This window comes from Pristiophorus japonicus, chromosome 1 (genome assembly GCF_044704955.1).
Source record: "Pristiophorus japonicus isolate sPriJap1 chromosome 1, sPriJap1.hap1, whole genome shotgun sequence".
NCBI classification, from domain to species: domain Eukaryota; kingdom Metazoa; phylum Chordata; class Chondrichthyes; family Pristiophoridae; genus Pristiophorus; species Pristiophorus japonicus.
This window is the reverse complement of record NC_091977.1, coordinates 99,865,878-99,884,059: the sequence shown is the minus strand read 5'-3', so window position 1 is coordinate 99,884,059 and position 18,182 is coordinate 99,865,878. Positions and strand designations below refer to the sequence as shown.

At 45.3% G+C, this 18,182-nt stretch overlaps 1 protein-coding gene and 1 long non-coding RNA gene across 4 annotated transcripts in view; one reads left to right on the top strand and one right to left on the bottom strand.

Annotated features, from left to right (window-relative positions):
- Nucleotides 1-242: 242 nt before the first annotated feature.
- Nucleotides 243-3,612, bottom strand: LOC139264864 (uncharacterized). Its single transcript, XR_011593420.1, has 3 exons — nt 1,994-3,612; nt 1,393-1,552; nt 243-987 (listed from the first exon to the last, which is right to left on the bottom strand). It is a non-coding gene; the product is annotated as an uncharacterized lncRNA (long non-coding RNA).
- Nucleotides 3,483-18,182, top strand: part of LOC139264828 (spindle assembly abnormal protein 6 homolog) — a 118,662-nt gene continuing 103,962 nt past the window's right edge. For 2 of the 3 annotated variants that reach the window (XM_070881945.1, XM_070881943.1), the window contains exon 1: nt 3,483-3,850. In XM_070881945.1, coding sequence (XP_070738046.1) covers nt 3,786-3,850 — 65 coding nt within the window. In that variant the 5' untranslated portion in view covers nt 3,483-3,785. Of the gene's footprint in view, nt 3,851-4,106; nt 4,139-18,182 lie in introns of those variants that run through there. The other variant, XM_070881944.1, reaches the window with a different exon arrangement.

Genomic DNA, 18,182 nt, shown 5'->3' with positions numbered 1-18,182 from the left:
GTTAGGTCATCCCTGGTGGCCTGGCTATTGTTGTACAACAGTTGCATTAATCTTTAACTTAGCTTATGTTATTAGAAGACACTGCACAACAATTGTAAAATAAAATGTTTTAATAATTTAACAATTTAACTAAATTTTTCAACTGTAACAAACCCCCCCCCACCCCCAACAATAAATTTAAAAAACAGCAACAATAAGAAAATACAACAATAAAACATCCCCTCCCTACCTGTGACCATGTTTCCCTCCAGATCCTGTATCCCCCCGCATCTTAACCCCACCCCGCTTTGGTCCCCGTATACCGCGACGGGTCTGGCGTGCAGCGGGCAACGGCAAGACTTCCTGCCATGGTGGGGGGTGATGGTGTTGCGATCGCCTGTTTGGGGGGGGGGGGGGGTGTTGGCGGGGAAGACGAAGCTGGGGCATCGCCTTCCGAGTCAGAAGGATGTGCTTCCTCCTGACTCGCTTGTGTACTGGTACTCATGGTGTGTGTGACAGCGACACCTTGGAGTTCAGTACTGTGTCACGCCAACAACGTATGCCACAAGGCCTGCACATGCATCTCCAGGAGCGTCTGCTGCGAAACCTCCGCTTGCACAGCACATACCCGGAACATGTCTCTCGTGAACACCACGAACGCCTGGAGATGCTCGCAACTAATTGCGACAGTCTCCTCACACAGTGTGATCAAGCCCTCTATCCGATCGGCCAGAGGAGGCGTGTGCTGAACGCGCTGACCCGACCTCCGTGAGCTCGGTGTGTGCACTGTAAAGCGCCTTGGCGTCGTCGGCTGCATGCCGCTTGGTCCCGGTACCTCTTCCGTCGAAATCGACAAAGTGGCCGGAGGGATGAAAGGAGCATCCTCTTCCGTTTCCATAACATCTTCCTCCTCTGGGTCGGTAGTCTCCTCCTCTTCACCATCTGTTGTGAATGACACTTGCAATGTTGCAGGTGCGGCCTCCCTTTGCGCCTCTGGAGCTGGTTAACCTGCAAAACACAATTGAGCTTATTGAGCTTATTAGAACAGAATGGATTCTTGAGCTGCGCTGGCATATGTAGGAGGAGCAGCAATACTACAATAAATGTGACCGAGAGACATTACTTATTATTGCATCATATGCTAGTACATATGGTAGTACATCTATGTGGAATTCACTGCCCCAGAGATCTGTGGAGGCTGGATCAGTCGGAGATAGACAGAATGATAAGGGAGTGAGAGTTTATGGGGAGCGGACAGAGAAGGGGACAGATGGCCAGCCCCTGCTCTTATTTTTTATGTTCATGTTGTCAACCTGATAGTAGCACAGAGGCTGCATGTATAACATTACATCATTCGTATATTATAATTAAATAACGTTACATTACTTTAACATTGCTTGACACATTACTCACATAATGCGTGGGAGGGTTCTGCAACATTACAGGTGGTGGCCGAGCGATTGTGGGTGTCCACAAGTGCCACCGCACGTTCCTCGAGGTCGGTTAGTTCCGATAACTGGGCAGGGCCCCCTCCGGTGCACTTCTGCTCTGAGCGGTTGTTAGATATCTTCCTCTGCAAACATGAAAAGAGCATGGCATAAGCTAATTGACTCGGTAATATCATGGAAAGACAACAGTTTCCAACGTTACATGCAAGTAGGGTTAGTATCCACAATTGATGCACGGTTATAATAACGATCCGCGTGTGTAGGAGCTGATGCTTGACACATACATCTCTCGCGACTACAATCTCCATTAAACTCGGCAATGACAGGAGCTAGTGTCCCAGGGCAGACAGTGAGCAAGGGCAGCTCTCCCCCAGTTCATGCTGGGTCCTTGTGTAAGTGACAGCAGCCAGAGAGACTTAAAAAGGGCACAGATTCATAGCTCTGTCCAGATCTTAGCAGGGAATATATATGTATGTAAGAATAACAAAATTAAATTCAATCCAGCAGATTTACTATTATAATTATAATTACAATTTGCATCATTACAATATAAAATCTATACTTACTCTTGCCAAAACAACAAGGCTGTTCCAGCGCTTCCGTCACTGGTCGGGCCCTCTCGCCTCATGGGACGCTGAGGAGACGACGTCGACGATCTTGGCCCAGAGCTTTCTGTAGACCCGGGGTGGAGGTTTCCTATGCCCACCCGGGTTAATTGGGTCCACCGGGAGTGCATCTCCTGGATGAGGGACTCATTGGCCTCGTCCGAAAACGGCTTTGCCCTCCGTCTCCCCCCTCCACATCACTGTCAGATGAGGACATTTTATATTTTTATGTCTTTTTATCTCTTTTCTTTCTTATCTTTATCTCTACTATGCTTTGCTGCTTTCCTCCTCTCTCTGTATCCTCTCTCTCCCTCCCCGCCCTCTCTTTGCCTTCTGCACATATATGGATGACCCGACCTCCCAAAATGCAGGAAAATCTGTTTACCAACAAAAAACGCATGCGCAGAAGGCCGTTGCTAAGGAAGCTTTGCCTTCCACATTGCTGGGCTGTCGCTGAGCCGAAAGTCGTGATCCAAAAAATGGGCAATGTTCTAACGATCATGAAGGCTGACACATTGCCAAGGCTGGAACATTGCCCAATTTTGGGGCGATAGCCAGCAGAGTGGAAAGTCTAGCTCTTATGGTTAATCATATAAAAATTAGGGCCTAGTGTCGCAGGCTTAAAAAAATGAGGGTCTAAGCCTTATTAGCCTATGGGTTAAACGGGCCCTGCCAACAGGGCACTGGTTTTCTATTATTTGTGCCTCTTTAAAATGGTGCACTTTAGTTTTGATGACACTGGTGCCTTTTCGTAAATAAAACGCTCAGGTCATTATCACTTTATTTTAGAAAAGACATCGGTAACGTTTCATCAGAACAGGATCAGGATCCCTCAGATTCCAGCATCCGCAGTATTTCGCTTTTGTATTAAGATCCCTGGCTTGACTTTTCCTTCTCCCTAATTCAGGCGCACCGGTCAATGCACTGAAAGATATGAATACAGCGCGGACGTACATTCGCGCCAGGTTGTCCTTGGAGATGGAGCACGTAGTGTCCACCGGTACGCTCGCGGCCTTCCGCGAGAGGTGGGCGCCGGAGGGACTGGAGTGCATCATCACCCCTGGCAACCAAATTTTAATTTGATTTGATATGTTTTAAAGTTTAATTTGTTTTAATTGCCGGGTTTTAGTGTCCCCCTCCCCTTTTATAGCGGGCACTTGAAAAATTTATGATTTTAAAGCCCCAAAAAAAACAAAAAATCCCCCAAAAAACAAAAAAAGGGCATTTGAAAAAAGTGTCTGGAGTGTCCCTCAGATGGGGGACACTCGATCTGTCTATTTTGTCCCCCCCAAAAGAGTTGAAAACAGCGCGGAGCTCAGCGGTCACATTTTCCGGTTATTTGCCCCGCAGCGGCGGCCAGCCCGTGCAGGGACTTCAATTGGCGAGCCATCCTGGTCCAGCGGGGGCAGCAGCGAGCTGTGGGTGCGAGGCGGTGGAACGCCGTCGTCTCTTGTCCCCGGCTGGCGGGCTGACTCCTTGGCGGAGCTGCGAAGGTGGCGGGAAAGTGGCCGGGAACGGTAACCCTTAGCAACCGAGGGACTGAGCGAACAAGGGAGCGAGCTGGTGCCGCGGGCCCAGCCTTCAGGTCGGGGACTGAGAGCGAGCTGCCGATCATGTAACGGCGCGGCCGCCGCAGCGCTGACCCGACCCGACGTGTGACTGGTGACTGAGCCACCGCTGCCCCCCCCCCCATCTCCCTCCCTCCCTCCCGGAGACCATGAGGTGAAAACCGTGCCAGGGTCCCAACTTCACGATGGCCGAGGAGCTGTTCTGTAAAAGCGCCGCCGTCCTTATCAAGTGCAAAGAATGTGAAGACAGGTGAGGAGAGAATGGCGGAGACTTGTACCCGCCACATCTGTCAGAGCGTAAGGATGCAGAGCGACGGGCTGTCTTGCGCACTTAATTTTAAAATCACGTGAAGTTTAAAAAATATGATTATTTTCTACTAGACATGTTTTTAAGCAGCTCTCTGGCTGCGCTCCGCGATCCGGGTTGGGATGAGTGCAGGGTTTGCGCACGGGCCCTGCTGGCAACCCGCCCGCTCATTGCAGTGCTTGTGTGCCGGATGATGGGGGGAGAGAGAAGCCCCATGACACTTGGCAAGTGGTTAGTGCTTACTGTACTCTACAAAACAAGATTGCACGATTTGGTCCTTTCTTTAAAATAAAACACAAGTTTTGTCTTATCGGTCAGTTGTAGGGTGGGTTCTGTTTATAAACTCAGCCTGATTAGTAGTTACGTTAATGTGAAAAAAGCGGCGGCTGAGGCTTCCAATAGTAGGAAGATCTGTTCACGAGAAATTTGCCGTTTTGTTGGGACTCCCATCCAACTCAATAAAAGGATGAAAACAACTTGATTCACTTTCTAGTTTTGTATGGCAGATTACTTGGTATGATCAGTTGTACAAATGGTTTGTGTTTGATGTATTTGTGCCTATTTATAGAGTTTTGATCATTGTACATACTCAGGATTAATGGTCTACATTTTATTGCAAGTTGTGCCTCATGCATTGAATTTATTTACAGACTTTTTTGTAGTTTAAAGTAGAAAAGTTATGACAACTGCAGTTTCTTTTTATTCATTCATTCATGGGAAGTGGGCTTGGCTACCAAAGCCAGCATTTATTGCCCATCCCTATTTGCCCTTGAAGGTGGTGGTGATGAGCTGCCGCCTTGAACCATTGCAGACCGTGGGTAAAGGTTCCCTCTCAGTGCTGTTCAGTAGGGAGTTCCAGGGTTTTGACCCACAGATGATGAATGAACGGTAATATGTTACCAAGTCAGGATGGTGTGTGACTCAGGAGTTGGTGGTATTCCCATGCACCTGTTGCCTTTGTCCTTCTAGGTGGTGGAGGTGCTGTCGAAGACACCTTGGTGAGTTGCTGCAGTGCATCTTGTAGATGGTACATGGTGCACTGGTGATGAAGGGAGTGAATGTTTAAGATGGTGGATGGGGTGCCAATCCAGCAGGCTTCTTTGTCCTGGATGGTATCGAGCTTCTTGAGTGTTGTTGGAACTGCACACATCCAGGCAAGTGGAGAGTATTCCATCACATTCTTGTCTTGTACCTTGTAGATGGTGGAAAAACGTTGGGGAGTCAGGAGGTGAGTCACTTGACACAGAATACCCAGCCTCTGACCTGCTCTTGTAGCCACATTATTTATGGTCAATGCTGAGCCCCCCCCGCCCCCAGGATGTTGATGGTGGGGGATTAGATGACGGTAATGCCATTGAATGTCAAGGGAAGGTGGTTAGACTTTCTCTTGTTGGAGATGGTCATTGCCTAGCACTTGTGTGGCACGAATGTTACGTACTATTTATCAGACCAAGCTCAAATGTTGTCCAGGTATTGCTGCATGTTCATGGAGCGCCCTCCTTCCATTAGTTGTTTAATTGTCCACCCCACTCATGGCTGGATGTGGCAGGACTGCAAATTTTGATCTGATCTGTTGGCTGTGGAATTGCTTAGCCCTGTTTATAGCATGCAGCATTTTGCTGCCTAACTTTAATTCAGGTGGACTTCGTGAGCTGATTGCAGTAATATCTAGAAGAATGGATGGTTCTGGGGTCTCTGCTACTTGTTGTTTAATGGCACATAGTAAGATTGGACTTTTGATCTGCTAAACTCTATTTTGATTGAATACAAAAATATAACACTGGAATACTGGACAACAAACAAACTTATCATGCAGTTAGTGTACAGAGGACGACTTTAGCGATTTGGAACAACACTGCCTTTGAGTAAAGCATCTATTGTGGATGAATGTTGAAGGAAAACTGGAAAGGAATATAGGGCACAGATTGTTCTGCTTGAGTTTTGTGGTGTAATCATATATCTTGGATTTCATTTTTATGATTTTTGCTCCAAATGAGTGGTCACAAAGTGAGCTTGGCAATCTTTTTATGATTTCATTTATGTTTATAGAATCATAGAAAGGACATTCAGGGACACAGGCGGAGGCCATCGGTGCATCGAACCTGTGCCGGCTCTTTCAAAGAGAATTCCAGTTAGTCCTATTCCCTGGCTGTTTCCTCCTATCCCTGCAATTTTTTTCTCCTTCAAGTATTTATCCAATTGCCGTACTTTATATAACAAGTATTGAAGTACCTGTAATAACATTTCTTCCTTCCTTCCCCCCCCCCCCCCGCCCCCCATGTACTTTTCTGATTCTTTCTGCCTCCTCTCTCTTCTCTCCCTCTCTCTCGGCAACACTTTCCCTCAACCGAAACCATCAAAAAGAGATTAACTGGTCATTTATTTAATTTATAAGTTGGCTGCTGTGTTTGCCAACATAACAACATTGCATTTCAAAAGGAATTCATCAAAAATGGGTGGGAAAGCAAATTGTGAGGAGGACACAAAAAGGGATGTAGACAGGCTAAGTGAGTGGACAAAAATCTGGCAGATGGAGTATAATGTGGAAAAATGTGAGGTTATCCACTTTGGCAGAAAAAATAGAAAAGCAAATTACAAGTTAAATGGAGAAAAATTGGAAAGTGTTGCAGTACAGAAGGACCTGGGGGTCCTTGTGCATGAAACACACAAAATGGAGACAAAAGCAAAAGACAGAAAGGGGATGAGTAAAAGTGGAGGGTAGAGAAACCCAAGGCAAAAAACAAAAAGGGCCACTGTACAGCAAAATTCTAAAGGGTCAAAGTGTAATAAAATGGCAATGAAAGCTCGGTGCCTCAATGCAAGGAGTATTCGGAACCCACAAGAGGACTCTGAGCTAGTTAGCGTGGGTGAGAGCTCAGATGAACAGGACTCCCAAGAAAGAATGCAAAAGGCAGGAGGCAACAGAGCAGAGTAGCACTGGGGTAAGTGTAAACCACAAGGGACAATATGTATGAATGTAAAGGGGCTGCAGGAGGGGTCAAAACTAAAAATCATGGTTAAAACACTCTACCTAAACGCACGCAGCATTCGAAATAAAGTAAATGAGTTGACGGCACAGATCATTACAAATGGGTATGATTTGGTGGCCATTACAGAAACGTGGTCACAGGGTGGCCAAGACTGGGAATTAAACATACAGGGGTATCTGACAATTCGGAAAGATAGACAAGAAGGGAAAGGAGGTGGGGTAGCTCTGTTAATGAAGGATGATATCAGGGCAGTTGTGAGAGACGATATTGGCTCTAATGAACAAAATGTTGAATCATTGTGGGTGGAGATTAGAGATAGTAAGGGGAAAAAGTCACTGGTGGGCGTAGTTTATAGGCCCCCAAATAATAACTTCACAGTGGGGCGGGCAATAATCAAGGGAATAATGGAGGCATGTGAAAAAGGAACGGCAGTAATCATGGGGGATTTTAACCTACATATCGATTGATCAAATCGCATGGGGTAGCCTTGAGGAGGAATTCATAGAATGCATACGGGATTGTTTCTTAGAACAGTAGGTTACAGAACCTACAAGGGAGCCAGCTATCTTAGATCTGGTCCTGTGTAATGAGACAGGAATAATAAACGATCTCCTCGTAAAAGATCCTCTTGGAATGAGTGATCACAGTATGGTTGAATTTGTAATACAGATTGAGGGTGAGGAAGTAGTGTCTCAAATGAGCGTACTATGCTTAAACAAAGGGGACTACAGTAGGATGAGGGCAGAGTTGGCTAAAGTAGACTGGAAACACAGACTAAACGGTGGCACAATTGAGGCACAGTGGAGGACTTTTAAGGAGCTCTTTCATAGTGCTCAACAAAAATATATTCCAGTGAAAAAGAAGGACGGTAAGAGAAGGGATAACCAGCCGTGGATAACCAAGGAAATAAAGGAGAGTATCAAATTAAAAACCAATGCGTATAAGGTGGCCAAGGTGTCGAATCCTGGATTCTTTTACCTCAATCTGGTTCAGCAAAATTACTGAAACGAATACGGTTTGTGCTTTAAACAAAGCAAGCTTTTATTTAAAAAGCAAATCCCGATCGGGGACTTTATCAGACAGAAGGAATGCAAGTCTGTTTGAACGCACTCACTTCCTACGGACAAAGTGAAGTTACATTGTAAAGGGACGATGGTTATACATTTTCGGCAAAAGATAACAAGATAGGGCCAGAGTGACATCCCAGCTCAGCCCATCTCTTTTGATCCCTCCTTCCCTTTGTCCACTCATAAGCCGACCCAAGCATGGTCCGATTTTAAACAAAGATCTTCTGTCAATGTTTCAGGTTAATAACATGATTTAATAAGACCTTGAGGTTTTTCTGCAAGCTGTGGGTTTTGTTTCAATATGTGTTAGTGTTGTAACATTTCGCAGTCTCGAGTCTGAGATGCCATGGCTATTCCTCCATGAATTGTTTGTTAGCTTATACTGTCCCTATACAATTCTCACGTTCTCAACTTCAATGTCTATACATTTTTAAACATTCACATTCCCCCCTTTTATCATTTCATGATAACACTTAGGATCATTCTAGGAGTATCGCATTCATCCGTTCACAATCTATTTCCTGAATCATATTGTTGTTAGTGTCGAGTAGTTCTTTAGTTCGTTGGATCATAATTCGGGAGCCCTTGACCACAACTTTACAACAAACAATCAAACCAGCTAGATCCTTCTGCTGGTGTGGATAACTTCTTCACCTTCCTTCTTATGTGATCAGCGAGATTGGTTATGTTTTCTGAACTATCAGGAATGTAAGTGCAACATTCAGATCCTATCAGGGCACACGTTCCCCCTTTCTCAGCTAACAGGTAATTGAGGGCCATTCGGTTTTGTAATGCTACGGTCCTTATTGCTACCATTTCAGCTGTGATGCCCTCCAGAGCTTCAGCAGTAATGCATTGGCCCCCCTCCTCTCGTGATAGTTTGGCTCTTAATCCATCTGACAGTCTCAGTTAGGGTTAGTGGAACTCCCCCTTTGGAATCTATAGGGAATGTGAACACACCCAACATCTAGAAAAGTTCCCATTTTGCGCATAAACATAAGACATGTACAAAAAGGTGTTTACATGGAGCTCTCGTCTCTGTCTCCCCTCCCATGCGCCGAAACTGTCATATATCAACACTATTATACAGACTGTGGCATTCAGACAGTTTCATCTTATGGCTCAGGATTCAGATAAATAGTCCAATTATTTTGCTGATTAAAAAAGTTCAGTTTTCCCGTCTCTCTTCTCAGGTCACCGTCTGTGTAGCTGGCTGTCTATCACTACGGGTAAAAGTTCAAACTGGTCCACGTTCCAATTAGGATGCCAACGGCCTTGTTCAGCTATGGAGAAGAGGAAGTCTGGAACAGAAACAGGAGTTAGAATAACCAGTAAAATAGGTTCGTTAGAGGGTGGTGAGCTTGCAGTGGTGCAGGTGAACCCAGGCACTTTTCCCCTCAACTGTCTGCAGTGGGGGTAGTGAGTAACACCTGAAAAGGCCCCTCCCATTGTGGCTCTAATCCCTTCCGAATCCATACTTCCCTGGTGCCACGAGGGACAATTCAGGTAAAACTGGGAGGTCGAGGTGAGCATCTTGAAACTGGTTGTGAGCTAGTCGCAGAGCCTGAGTCAGAGAAAGAACATAGGTGGTCATCAGTCGAGCTGAGATACCATATCTAGGAATAATTTCCCTCATTAACACCTTAACAACAGTTTGAGCCTTATTGTCCAAGGTAGGGTAGGCTTCAATCCATCTGCTAAACACATCTGCTATTACTAACACATATTTGTAACACTGAACTTTTTGCAACTCAATGTAGTCCAACTGAAATGTCTCAAAGGGACCTTGGGGTAAAACGCCCCTACCTGAATCACAGGGGACTCCCTTCCCTGGATTATGTTGCTGGCAAACCAGGCAACGACTACTGATGTTCTGGGCGAGCGCCTGGAGTCTAGGATGCCACCAAGTAGCCAAAAGTGTATCACTCGTGGTTCTTGCTCCACAATGAGTAGCAAAATGCATACAATCAATAACCCATAGAGCCAACTTGTCAGACGTGCAAGTCTGTTCCGCGGGAGTGGTCCAGAGTTTAGAGACATTGTCATAAGTACATCCATAATATTTCCACAACAGTTTATCTTTTTCAGGAGCGTCCTCCTGTGCTTTAATAACATCTTGGATGGTTGGCATTGGTTTTTCCGAGGCTAACTTATCCTTTGCAGGATTTTTAGTCTGACTCATCATTCTAGGCACTACCATCTGTTGGTCACGAGAGGCCTGTTTGGCCTCTTGGTCAGCACAACGATTCCCTATATCAACCAGAGAATTTCCGGTAGTGTGGGCGGTACATTTGACAATGGCAATGCGTTTGGGGAACATGAGGGCTTGCAACAAATCAGATACTAGCTGTTTATGGGATATCTCATTTCCCTGTGAGGTTAGGAATCCCCTATTTTTCCATAATTGTCCGAAATCATGGGCCACCCCAAAGGCATACCTAGAGTCGGTATAGATATTGACTTTGAGATCTTTGGCCAAGATACAGGCTCGGGTGAGGGCGAATAGTTCAGCTTGTTGGGCAGAATAGGCAGTTTCAAAAGCGGCAGATTCCAAGACCTGATTCTCCTGGTTTACTATGGCGTATCCTGAGATTCGTGTACCTTCTGGATTAATTCCGTCAACATACATAATACAGTCTGGATCTTCAATTGGTACATTAACTAAATCTTCCCTGACTGATGTGGCCTCTTAAATTAAAGATAAACAATCATGACTGGGTTCTTCCTCATCTTGGGCTGGCTCAGTAAGAAAACAGGCCGGATTAATTGCAGTACAGTGCCGAAAGGTCAGTTTAGGATTGCCTGTGATTTCAGTGGGTTCTGTCGGATAGAGGGCCAGTCCACATTGCCCTGCACTGGGATCTCTATCGGATCAATGGGTGTATAACCCACTTGGGAGGGGTCCTCTGCCCACACATGAGGATCCACATAGTCAGGTATGCCAGAGCCAGTATGATGCTGCAGAGTCGTTAAGACCTTCTCGGGGTCCCCGTGGAATTGGACTGTTCGGCCATGTTTTACAATTTGCACATCCCGGCTGGTAGGGTCAGCCTCATCTATAGCCTGGCGCACCATAACTTCCAAATCTTTAGCGTGGTGGGGCTCTTTTTTCAACCACGCTGCCCCTCGCTGCAGCAGGAATGCCATCTTGCCTCTGTCCTCGAGGTCGACTGCCTTGATCCTTTGATCTTCTTCCCCAGGAGTCCTGCCACTGGAGCTGGGAAGGTATTTTTAGATCGTTCCAGTCGGATCATTGCCACGCAGTCGTGATGGATGGTCTGTGCCTCAGGTGCTGCACTGGTCTGTTCTCTGGTGCCTGGCCCAAGCAAAGGTGAGGTTTTGCTCTGCCTCTGAGCATGGGGGACATCGATTGCTGGAGTGAAGAGGTCTTCCCATTTCCACTAGGATCGTATGCTAGGGTCACGTGATAGGGTGCCTGCGGCAGGTCCAGAGACCACCACTGAGGGGTTCTAGTGGTATACTGCCGCTTAAGGGTTCCCTGTTTTACAATAATCCCATCATCTCCACACTCCAAATGCAACTGGAATTTGCAGAAGAGGTCTCTAGCCATCAAGTTACAGTCCAGATTGGTTGTGATAACAAATCGATGTTCCACCGATTCTTCCTGGTAACCCATTTTAACCGGTTCTGACACCGGGAATGTCGAGATTTGTCCCAGGAATCCTGAAAGTTCCTGTGTTTCAGTAGAGGCAGGGAGTTTAAGCTTTGATTGTACAGAAGACATGAAGGCTCCCGTATCTATCAAAAAGGGTTGCCACTCATTCAGAATTTTTAACAATATCATTGGTTCGTCGTCCGGGGAGGATCCCTGCACAATCAAGCTGCGTAGTCAATCGGGGGACAATTGACCAAAGGGGTTGTTCTGGGAGAAGTTAGTGTAAGATCCTCCTCTCCCCCCTTGCCCCCCTCCTCTTCCTCCTCTTCCTTTTCCATGCTGACGGTAGGGGCAATTTTTATTCCAATGTCCTTCCTGCCCACAATTAAAACAGTCAATTCCTCTTACCCAGTCCCGGCCTCTTCCCATACCATGCCGGGGACAATAGGGAGGTTTATTATCAGGGCTCGGGCCGTTTGGTTGTTTAGTATAACCGTATCCTTGCTTATCCATCCAATCCTGTATGCAACACTGCGGTTCTATTGATCCTTCCTCCCGAGATGGCTCTTCCTTTCTAGTCACGTATTCAGTCTTGACCCGGGTTGGGGGCGCATCTCCCCCCTCCCCTTTCTTTTCCTGCCAATAATATCTAACTGCCCTTTCCATTTGTCCGGATAGCATGAGCAACCGAATAGGGCAGGCACTGAAGTAGGATAGCGCAGAATTGAGGAGAATCCTCTCCTGCCCTGAAGGCATTATCTCCTGATTGACTCCCGTATATTTCAATCGGCAATTTCTTCATGCTTGGGTTTAGTTTCTAATACTGTGGCCATACTGATGGGCTTCTGAAGGGTTGTGGTGAGAGAATTGAAGATAGCGTTTAGGCGATCCTGGATATCGTTAGGGTGAGCAACCAACAATGCATCATGAGTAAATCGGGTGTGTTCAGTTGGGCTCAAGGTTTGCTTTACCAAGGCCCACAGGTCCCTTGATTCTGCATTATAAACTGAAATCGAGATATAGTTCTGCCCTTTCGAGTGTGAGATCTGGTCCTTTCGGCTATATTGCTTGTGAACTGGGGATCCGAATCGCTATCAGAGGATGAGGAGTCAGTTTGGGTTTGTTGCTTTGGTGTTATGAGGTTATTTTTAACTCCTCTTGCCGGAGTGTAAGTTGGAGGGTGTTGGGAAGAGGACTGGAGCAAGGGGCCAGGGGGTGCGGGAAGCGCCGTTGGGCGCTGAGTCAGTGACCACTCATCAATTTCATCATCAGCCTCGGTTAACACAAAGCCAGCCATTTGACTACGTAGTCGGTCAATACCTTTCTCAGAGGTCCCAGAGGATCTCTTAGTAAGTTTCTCGTGCGCACATTCTTTTTTTTAAGACGTCTACAGTTTTAACATGTGTTCCCTCTGTCAATGAGAGTCCTAGTTTAATAGCATTTATTTGCCAACTTGACAGAAGTGATGCATCTTTTAATTTTTGACAATAGTGTCGCCATGTTACAATTAAATTTTTGTCCCCTTTTCCTCGTCCCCTTCTCCAAATTAATCCCTGTGCTGTTTTTGCTACCTCTACGCTTCTAGTGCCACCTAGAGGCCACTGGTCATCTCCTAATAATTTGTTCAGGCTCCTGATAATTTTCTAAAGTCTTCAGCTCTTTCAGGGAATTCCTCACATAACTTTTGTAGCGGACCATCCGCATCCGTTGCTTTATCCAACTGATTACCCATTTTCACGCTGTCCCTCGTATTACCGTGTCGTCGTGCAATTTGAACAAACTTAAAATAAACACAGACTTTACTGAAACTAACACTGACTTTGAACAAACTCAAAATAAACACAGACTTAACTAAATCTAACACTGATCCGCGTCGCCGCGCGATTTAAAACACTTAAAATAAACACAGACTCCCGCGTTGCCCCGCGGTTCGCGTTGCCGTGCGATTTAAAACATTTAAAATAAACAAAGACTTACTGACACCAGCACTGACTTTGATATCATGCCGCGCGTTCGCGTCGTCCCACGTTCACTCGGCCGCGCGCTTGCGCCGCTGCACGTCCCGCACCGCCACGCGTTCCACGCTGCTGCGCGTCTGCGTCAGCCCTCCTTCACTTGGCCGCACGCTCGCGCCGCTGCACGTCTCGCGTCGCTGCGCGTTCGCGCCGGCGCGCGCTTCTCTCACCCTACCTTTCAAGTTGCTGCGTGATTTAAATTCAATCAGTGCCTAGACGGGCCAAGTGATATACGAGGTCGACGTCACATCTGACTTGAACACCTATCCTCTATTTAATTCCCCATAAGCCTTACTTAATTCCCTGTGAGCCTAATTTTCTAAATTTGATTTCTTATGAGCCTTATTTAATTTCTTTTAATCTCCAAATTTCCCTATCCTTTCGCGTCACTGCGCAGTTTAAATCCAATCAGTCAATGAAAGCCCTAATTTAATGGAGTTTTTCTGCCAACTGGACAGGAGTGATTTTTTTTTTGTAGACTGCTGTGGAATTTTTCTCATAATTTAAAATCTCAGAACATTTTTTTTTTCAGCACCTATTTACTTTTTTTTTCTTTTCCATAACTAGAGAGAAGTCTGGCACGTAGGCTGTGGACTGCTTTTCGTTATCTCGATTGTTCCAGCCTCAAGGTCGTGTTATTTAATATAATTTTTTTGAATCCTTTTGAATCCATCTCAGTTGTTTTGCTGTGCCTTCTCTGAATGTTTTCTTTCGACAAATAAGTGAGCATGTTAAAATCCTTTTTTTTTAAACCACCGGGACCATGTAATTTTTTCTTTTTTTTTACTCAACAAACCTATCCTTTGTGCATTTCCTAGCTCCGTAACTTATCATCCGAATATACGTAATTCAATAAGGTTCACACTCTTAAACTTCCCACATACAGGACAACACTACGAAGGGTTAAAAAAACTTTCATTCTGTTTGAAAAAGTAGGTGGAGCTAAAACAAACCACAACTCCCCGGCTTTTTTTTTTACAGTAAAAATCACAGAAGCATTTCTCATTTAAACAGACGTTCACAAGAGTCTCTTTTCTTTCCTATTAATTTTTGGATCCATGATTGATCATCTATCCCTATCTAGCTCGAACTATAACCTATCTTTCCAAGTCGCCGCTTGGTTTGCGTCATCGCGCAATTTCCCTATCTCTATCCCTATTCTAAGTTTGAAAGGTATTCACCAGATTGTCCTGGATCTCGTTCAGACACTACCTGAGAACCAGCGAGTGGCTAAACTTTCCTCAGACTTTTGAAACCGGGGGAAACTGGAGCAGTATTGAAATCATACTCACTCCAGTGGCCACTTTCCCCTCGTCTCGTCCAAGGCCAGTCTGGCTCTTAATTCGCAAGTTTTCGGCAGTCGTCTGCTGAGATCCCACTTCTGACACCAAATGTTGATTCCTGGATTCTTTTACCTCAATCTGGTTCAGCAAAATTACTGAAACGAATACGGTTTGTGCTTTAAACAAAGCAAGCTTTTATTTAAAAAGCAAATCCCGATCGGGGACTTTATCAGACAGAAGGAATGCAAGTCTGTTTGAACGCACTCACTTCCTACGGACAAAGTGACGTTACATTGTAAAGGGACGATGGTTATACATTTTCGGCAAAAGATAACAAGATAGGGCCAGAGTGACATCCCAGCTCAGCCCATCTCTTTTGATCCCTCCTTCCCTTTGTCCACTCATAAGCTGACCCAAGCATGGTCCGATTTTAAACAAAGACCTTCTGTCAATGTTTCAGGTTAATAACATGATTTAATAAGACCTTGAGGTTTTTCTGCAAGCTGTGGGTTTTGTTTCAATATGTGTTAGTGTTGTAACATTTCGCAGTCTCGAGTCTGAGATGCCATGGCTATTCCTCCATGAATTGTTTGTTAGCTTATACTGTCCCTATACAATTCTCATGTTCTCAACTTCAATGTCTCTATACATTTTTAAACATTCACAAAGGTTAGTGGGAAACTAGCAGATTGGGAAAATTTTAAACGACAGCAAAGAATGACTAAGAAAGCAATAAAGAAAGGAAAGATAGATTACGAAAGTAAACTTGCGCAAAACATAAAAACGGAGAGTAAAAGCTTTTACCGATATATATAAAATGGAAAAGAGTGACTAAAGTAAATGTTGGTCCCTTAGAAGATGAGAAGGGGGATTTAATAATGGGAAATGTGGAAATGGCTGAGACTGTAAACAATTATTTTGCTTCGGTCTTCACAGTGGAAGACACAAAAACCATGCCAAAAATTGCTGGTCACGGGAATGTGGGAAGGGAGGACCTTGAGATAATCACTATCACCTAGGGGGGTAGTGCTGGACAGGCTCATGGGACTGAAGGTAGACAAGTCCCCTGGTCCTGATGAAATGCATCCTAGGGTATTAAAAGAGATGGTGGAAGTTATAGTAGATGCATTCGTTATAATCTACCAAAATTCTCTGGACTCTGGGGAGGTACCAGCGGATTGGAAAGCAGCTAATGTAACACCTCTGTTTAAAAAAAGGGGGCAGACAAAAGGCAGGTAACTATAGGCCGGTTAGTTTAACATCTGTAGTGGGGAAAATGCTTGATGCTATCATTTAAGGAAGAAATAGCGGGACATCTAGATAGGAATAGTGCAATCAAGCAGATGCAACATGGATTCATGAAGGGGAAATCATGTTTAACTAATTTACTGGAATTCTTTGAGGATATAACAAGCATGGTGGATAGAGGTGTACCGATGGATGTGGTGTATTAGGTTTCCAAAAGGCATTCGATAAGGTGCCACACAAAAGGTTACTGCAGAAGATAAAGGTACGCGGAGTCAGAGGAAATGTATTAGCATGGATAGAGAATTGACTGGCGAACAGAAAGCAGAGTCGGGATAAATGGGTCCTTTTCGGGTTGGAAATCGGTGGTTAGTGGTGTGCCACAGGGATCGGTGCTGGGACCACAAGTGTTTACAATATACATAGATGACCTGGAAGAGGGGACAGAGTGTAGTGTAACAAAATTTGCAGATGACACAAAGATGAGTGGGAAAGCGGGTTGTGTAGAGGACACAGAGGCTGCAAAGGGATTTAGATAGGTTAAGCGAATGGGCTAAGGTTTGGCAGATGGAATACAATGTCGGAAAATGTGAGGTCATCCACCTTGGGGGGGGGGGGGGGGGGAACAGTAAAAGGGAATATTATTTGAATGGGGAGAAATTACAACATGCTGTGGTGCAGAGGGACCTGGGGGTCCTTGTGCATGAAACTCTTTTTGGAAAACCTTATTAACTGACAGCAAACTTAAATATTAAGTTCATTTTGAGCAGGTCCCAGTGAGATTTGAACTGATGACCCTTGGTTTACAAGACCAGTGCTCTATCCCCTGAGCTAGCATCCCAAAAAGTTAGTTTGCAGGTGCAGCAGGTAATCAGGAAGGCGAATGGAATGTTGGCCTTCATTGCGAGAGGGATGGAGTACAAAAGCAGGGAGGTTCTGCTGCAACTGTATAGGGTATTGGTGAGGCCGCACCTGGAGTACTGCGTGCAGTTTTGGTCACCTTACTTAAGGAAGGATATACTTGCTTTGGAGGGGGTACAGAGACGATTCACTCGGCTGATTCTGGAGATGAGAGGGTTACTTTATGATGATAGATTGAGTAGACTGGGTCTTTACTCGTTGGAGTTCAGAAGGATGAGGGGAGATCTTATAGAAACATTTAAAATAATAAAAGGGATAGACAAGATAGAGGAGGTTGTTTCCACTGGTCGGGGAGACTAGAACTAGGGGGCACAGCCTCAAAATACGGGGGAGCCAATTTAAAACCGAGTTGAGAAGGAATTTCTTCTCCCAGAGGATTGTGAATCTGTGGGATTCTCTGCCCATGGAAGCAGTTGAGGCTAGCTCATTAAATGTATTCAAATCACTGATAGATTTTTAACCAATAAGGGAATTAAGGGTTATGGGGAGCGGGCGGGTAAGTGGAGCTGAGTCCACGGCCAGATCAGCCATGATCTTGTTGAATGGCGGAGCAGGCTCGAGGGGCTAGATGGCCTACTCCTGTTCCTAATTCTTATGTTCTTAAGTAGCAGGCAGGTACAGCAAGTAATCAGGAAGGCAAATGGAATGTTGGCCTTTATTGCAAGAGGGATGGAGTATAAAAACAGAGAAGTCCTGCTACAACTGTACAGCGTATTGGTAAGGCCACACCTAGCTTACTGCATACATTTTTGGTCGCCTTATTGATGGAAGGATATACTTGCATTGGAGGCTGTTCAGAGAAGGTTCACTAGGTTGATTCCGGAGATGAAGGTTTTGATTTATGAAGGTAGGTTGGGTCTATACTCATTCTTCTGAACTCCAATGAGAGGTGATCTTATCGAAACACATGATAATGAGGGAGCTCGACAAGGTGGATGCAGAGAGGATATTTCCACTCAAAGGGGAAACTAAAACTAGGAGACTTAGTCTCAGGATAAGGGGCCGCCCATTTAAAACTGAGATGAGGAGGAATTTCTTCTGAGGCTTATAAATCTGGAACTCTCTGCCCCAGCGAGCTGTGGAGGCTGGGTCATTGAATATATTTAAAGTGGAGATAGACAGATTTTTGAGCGATAAG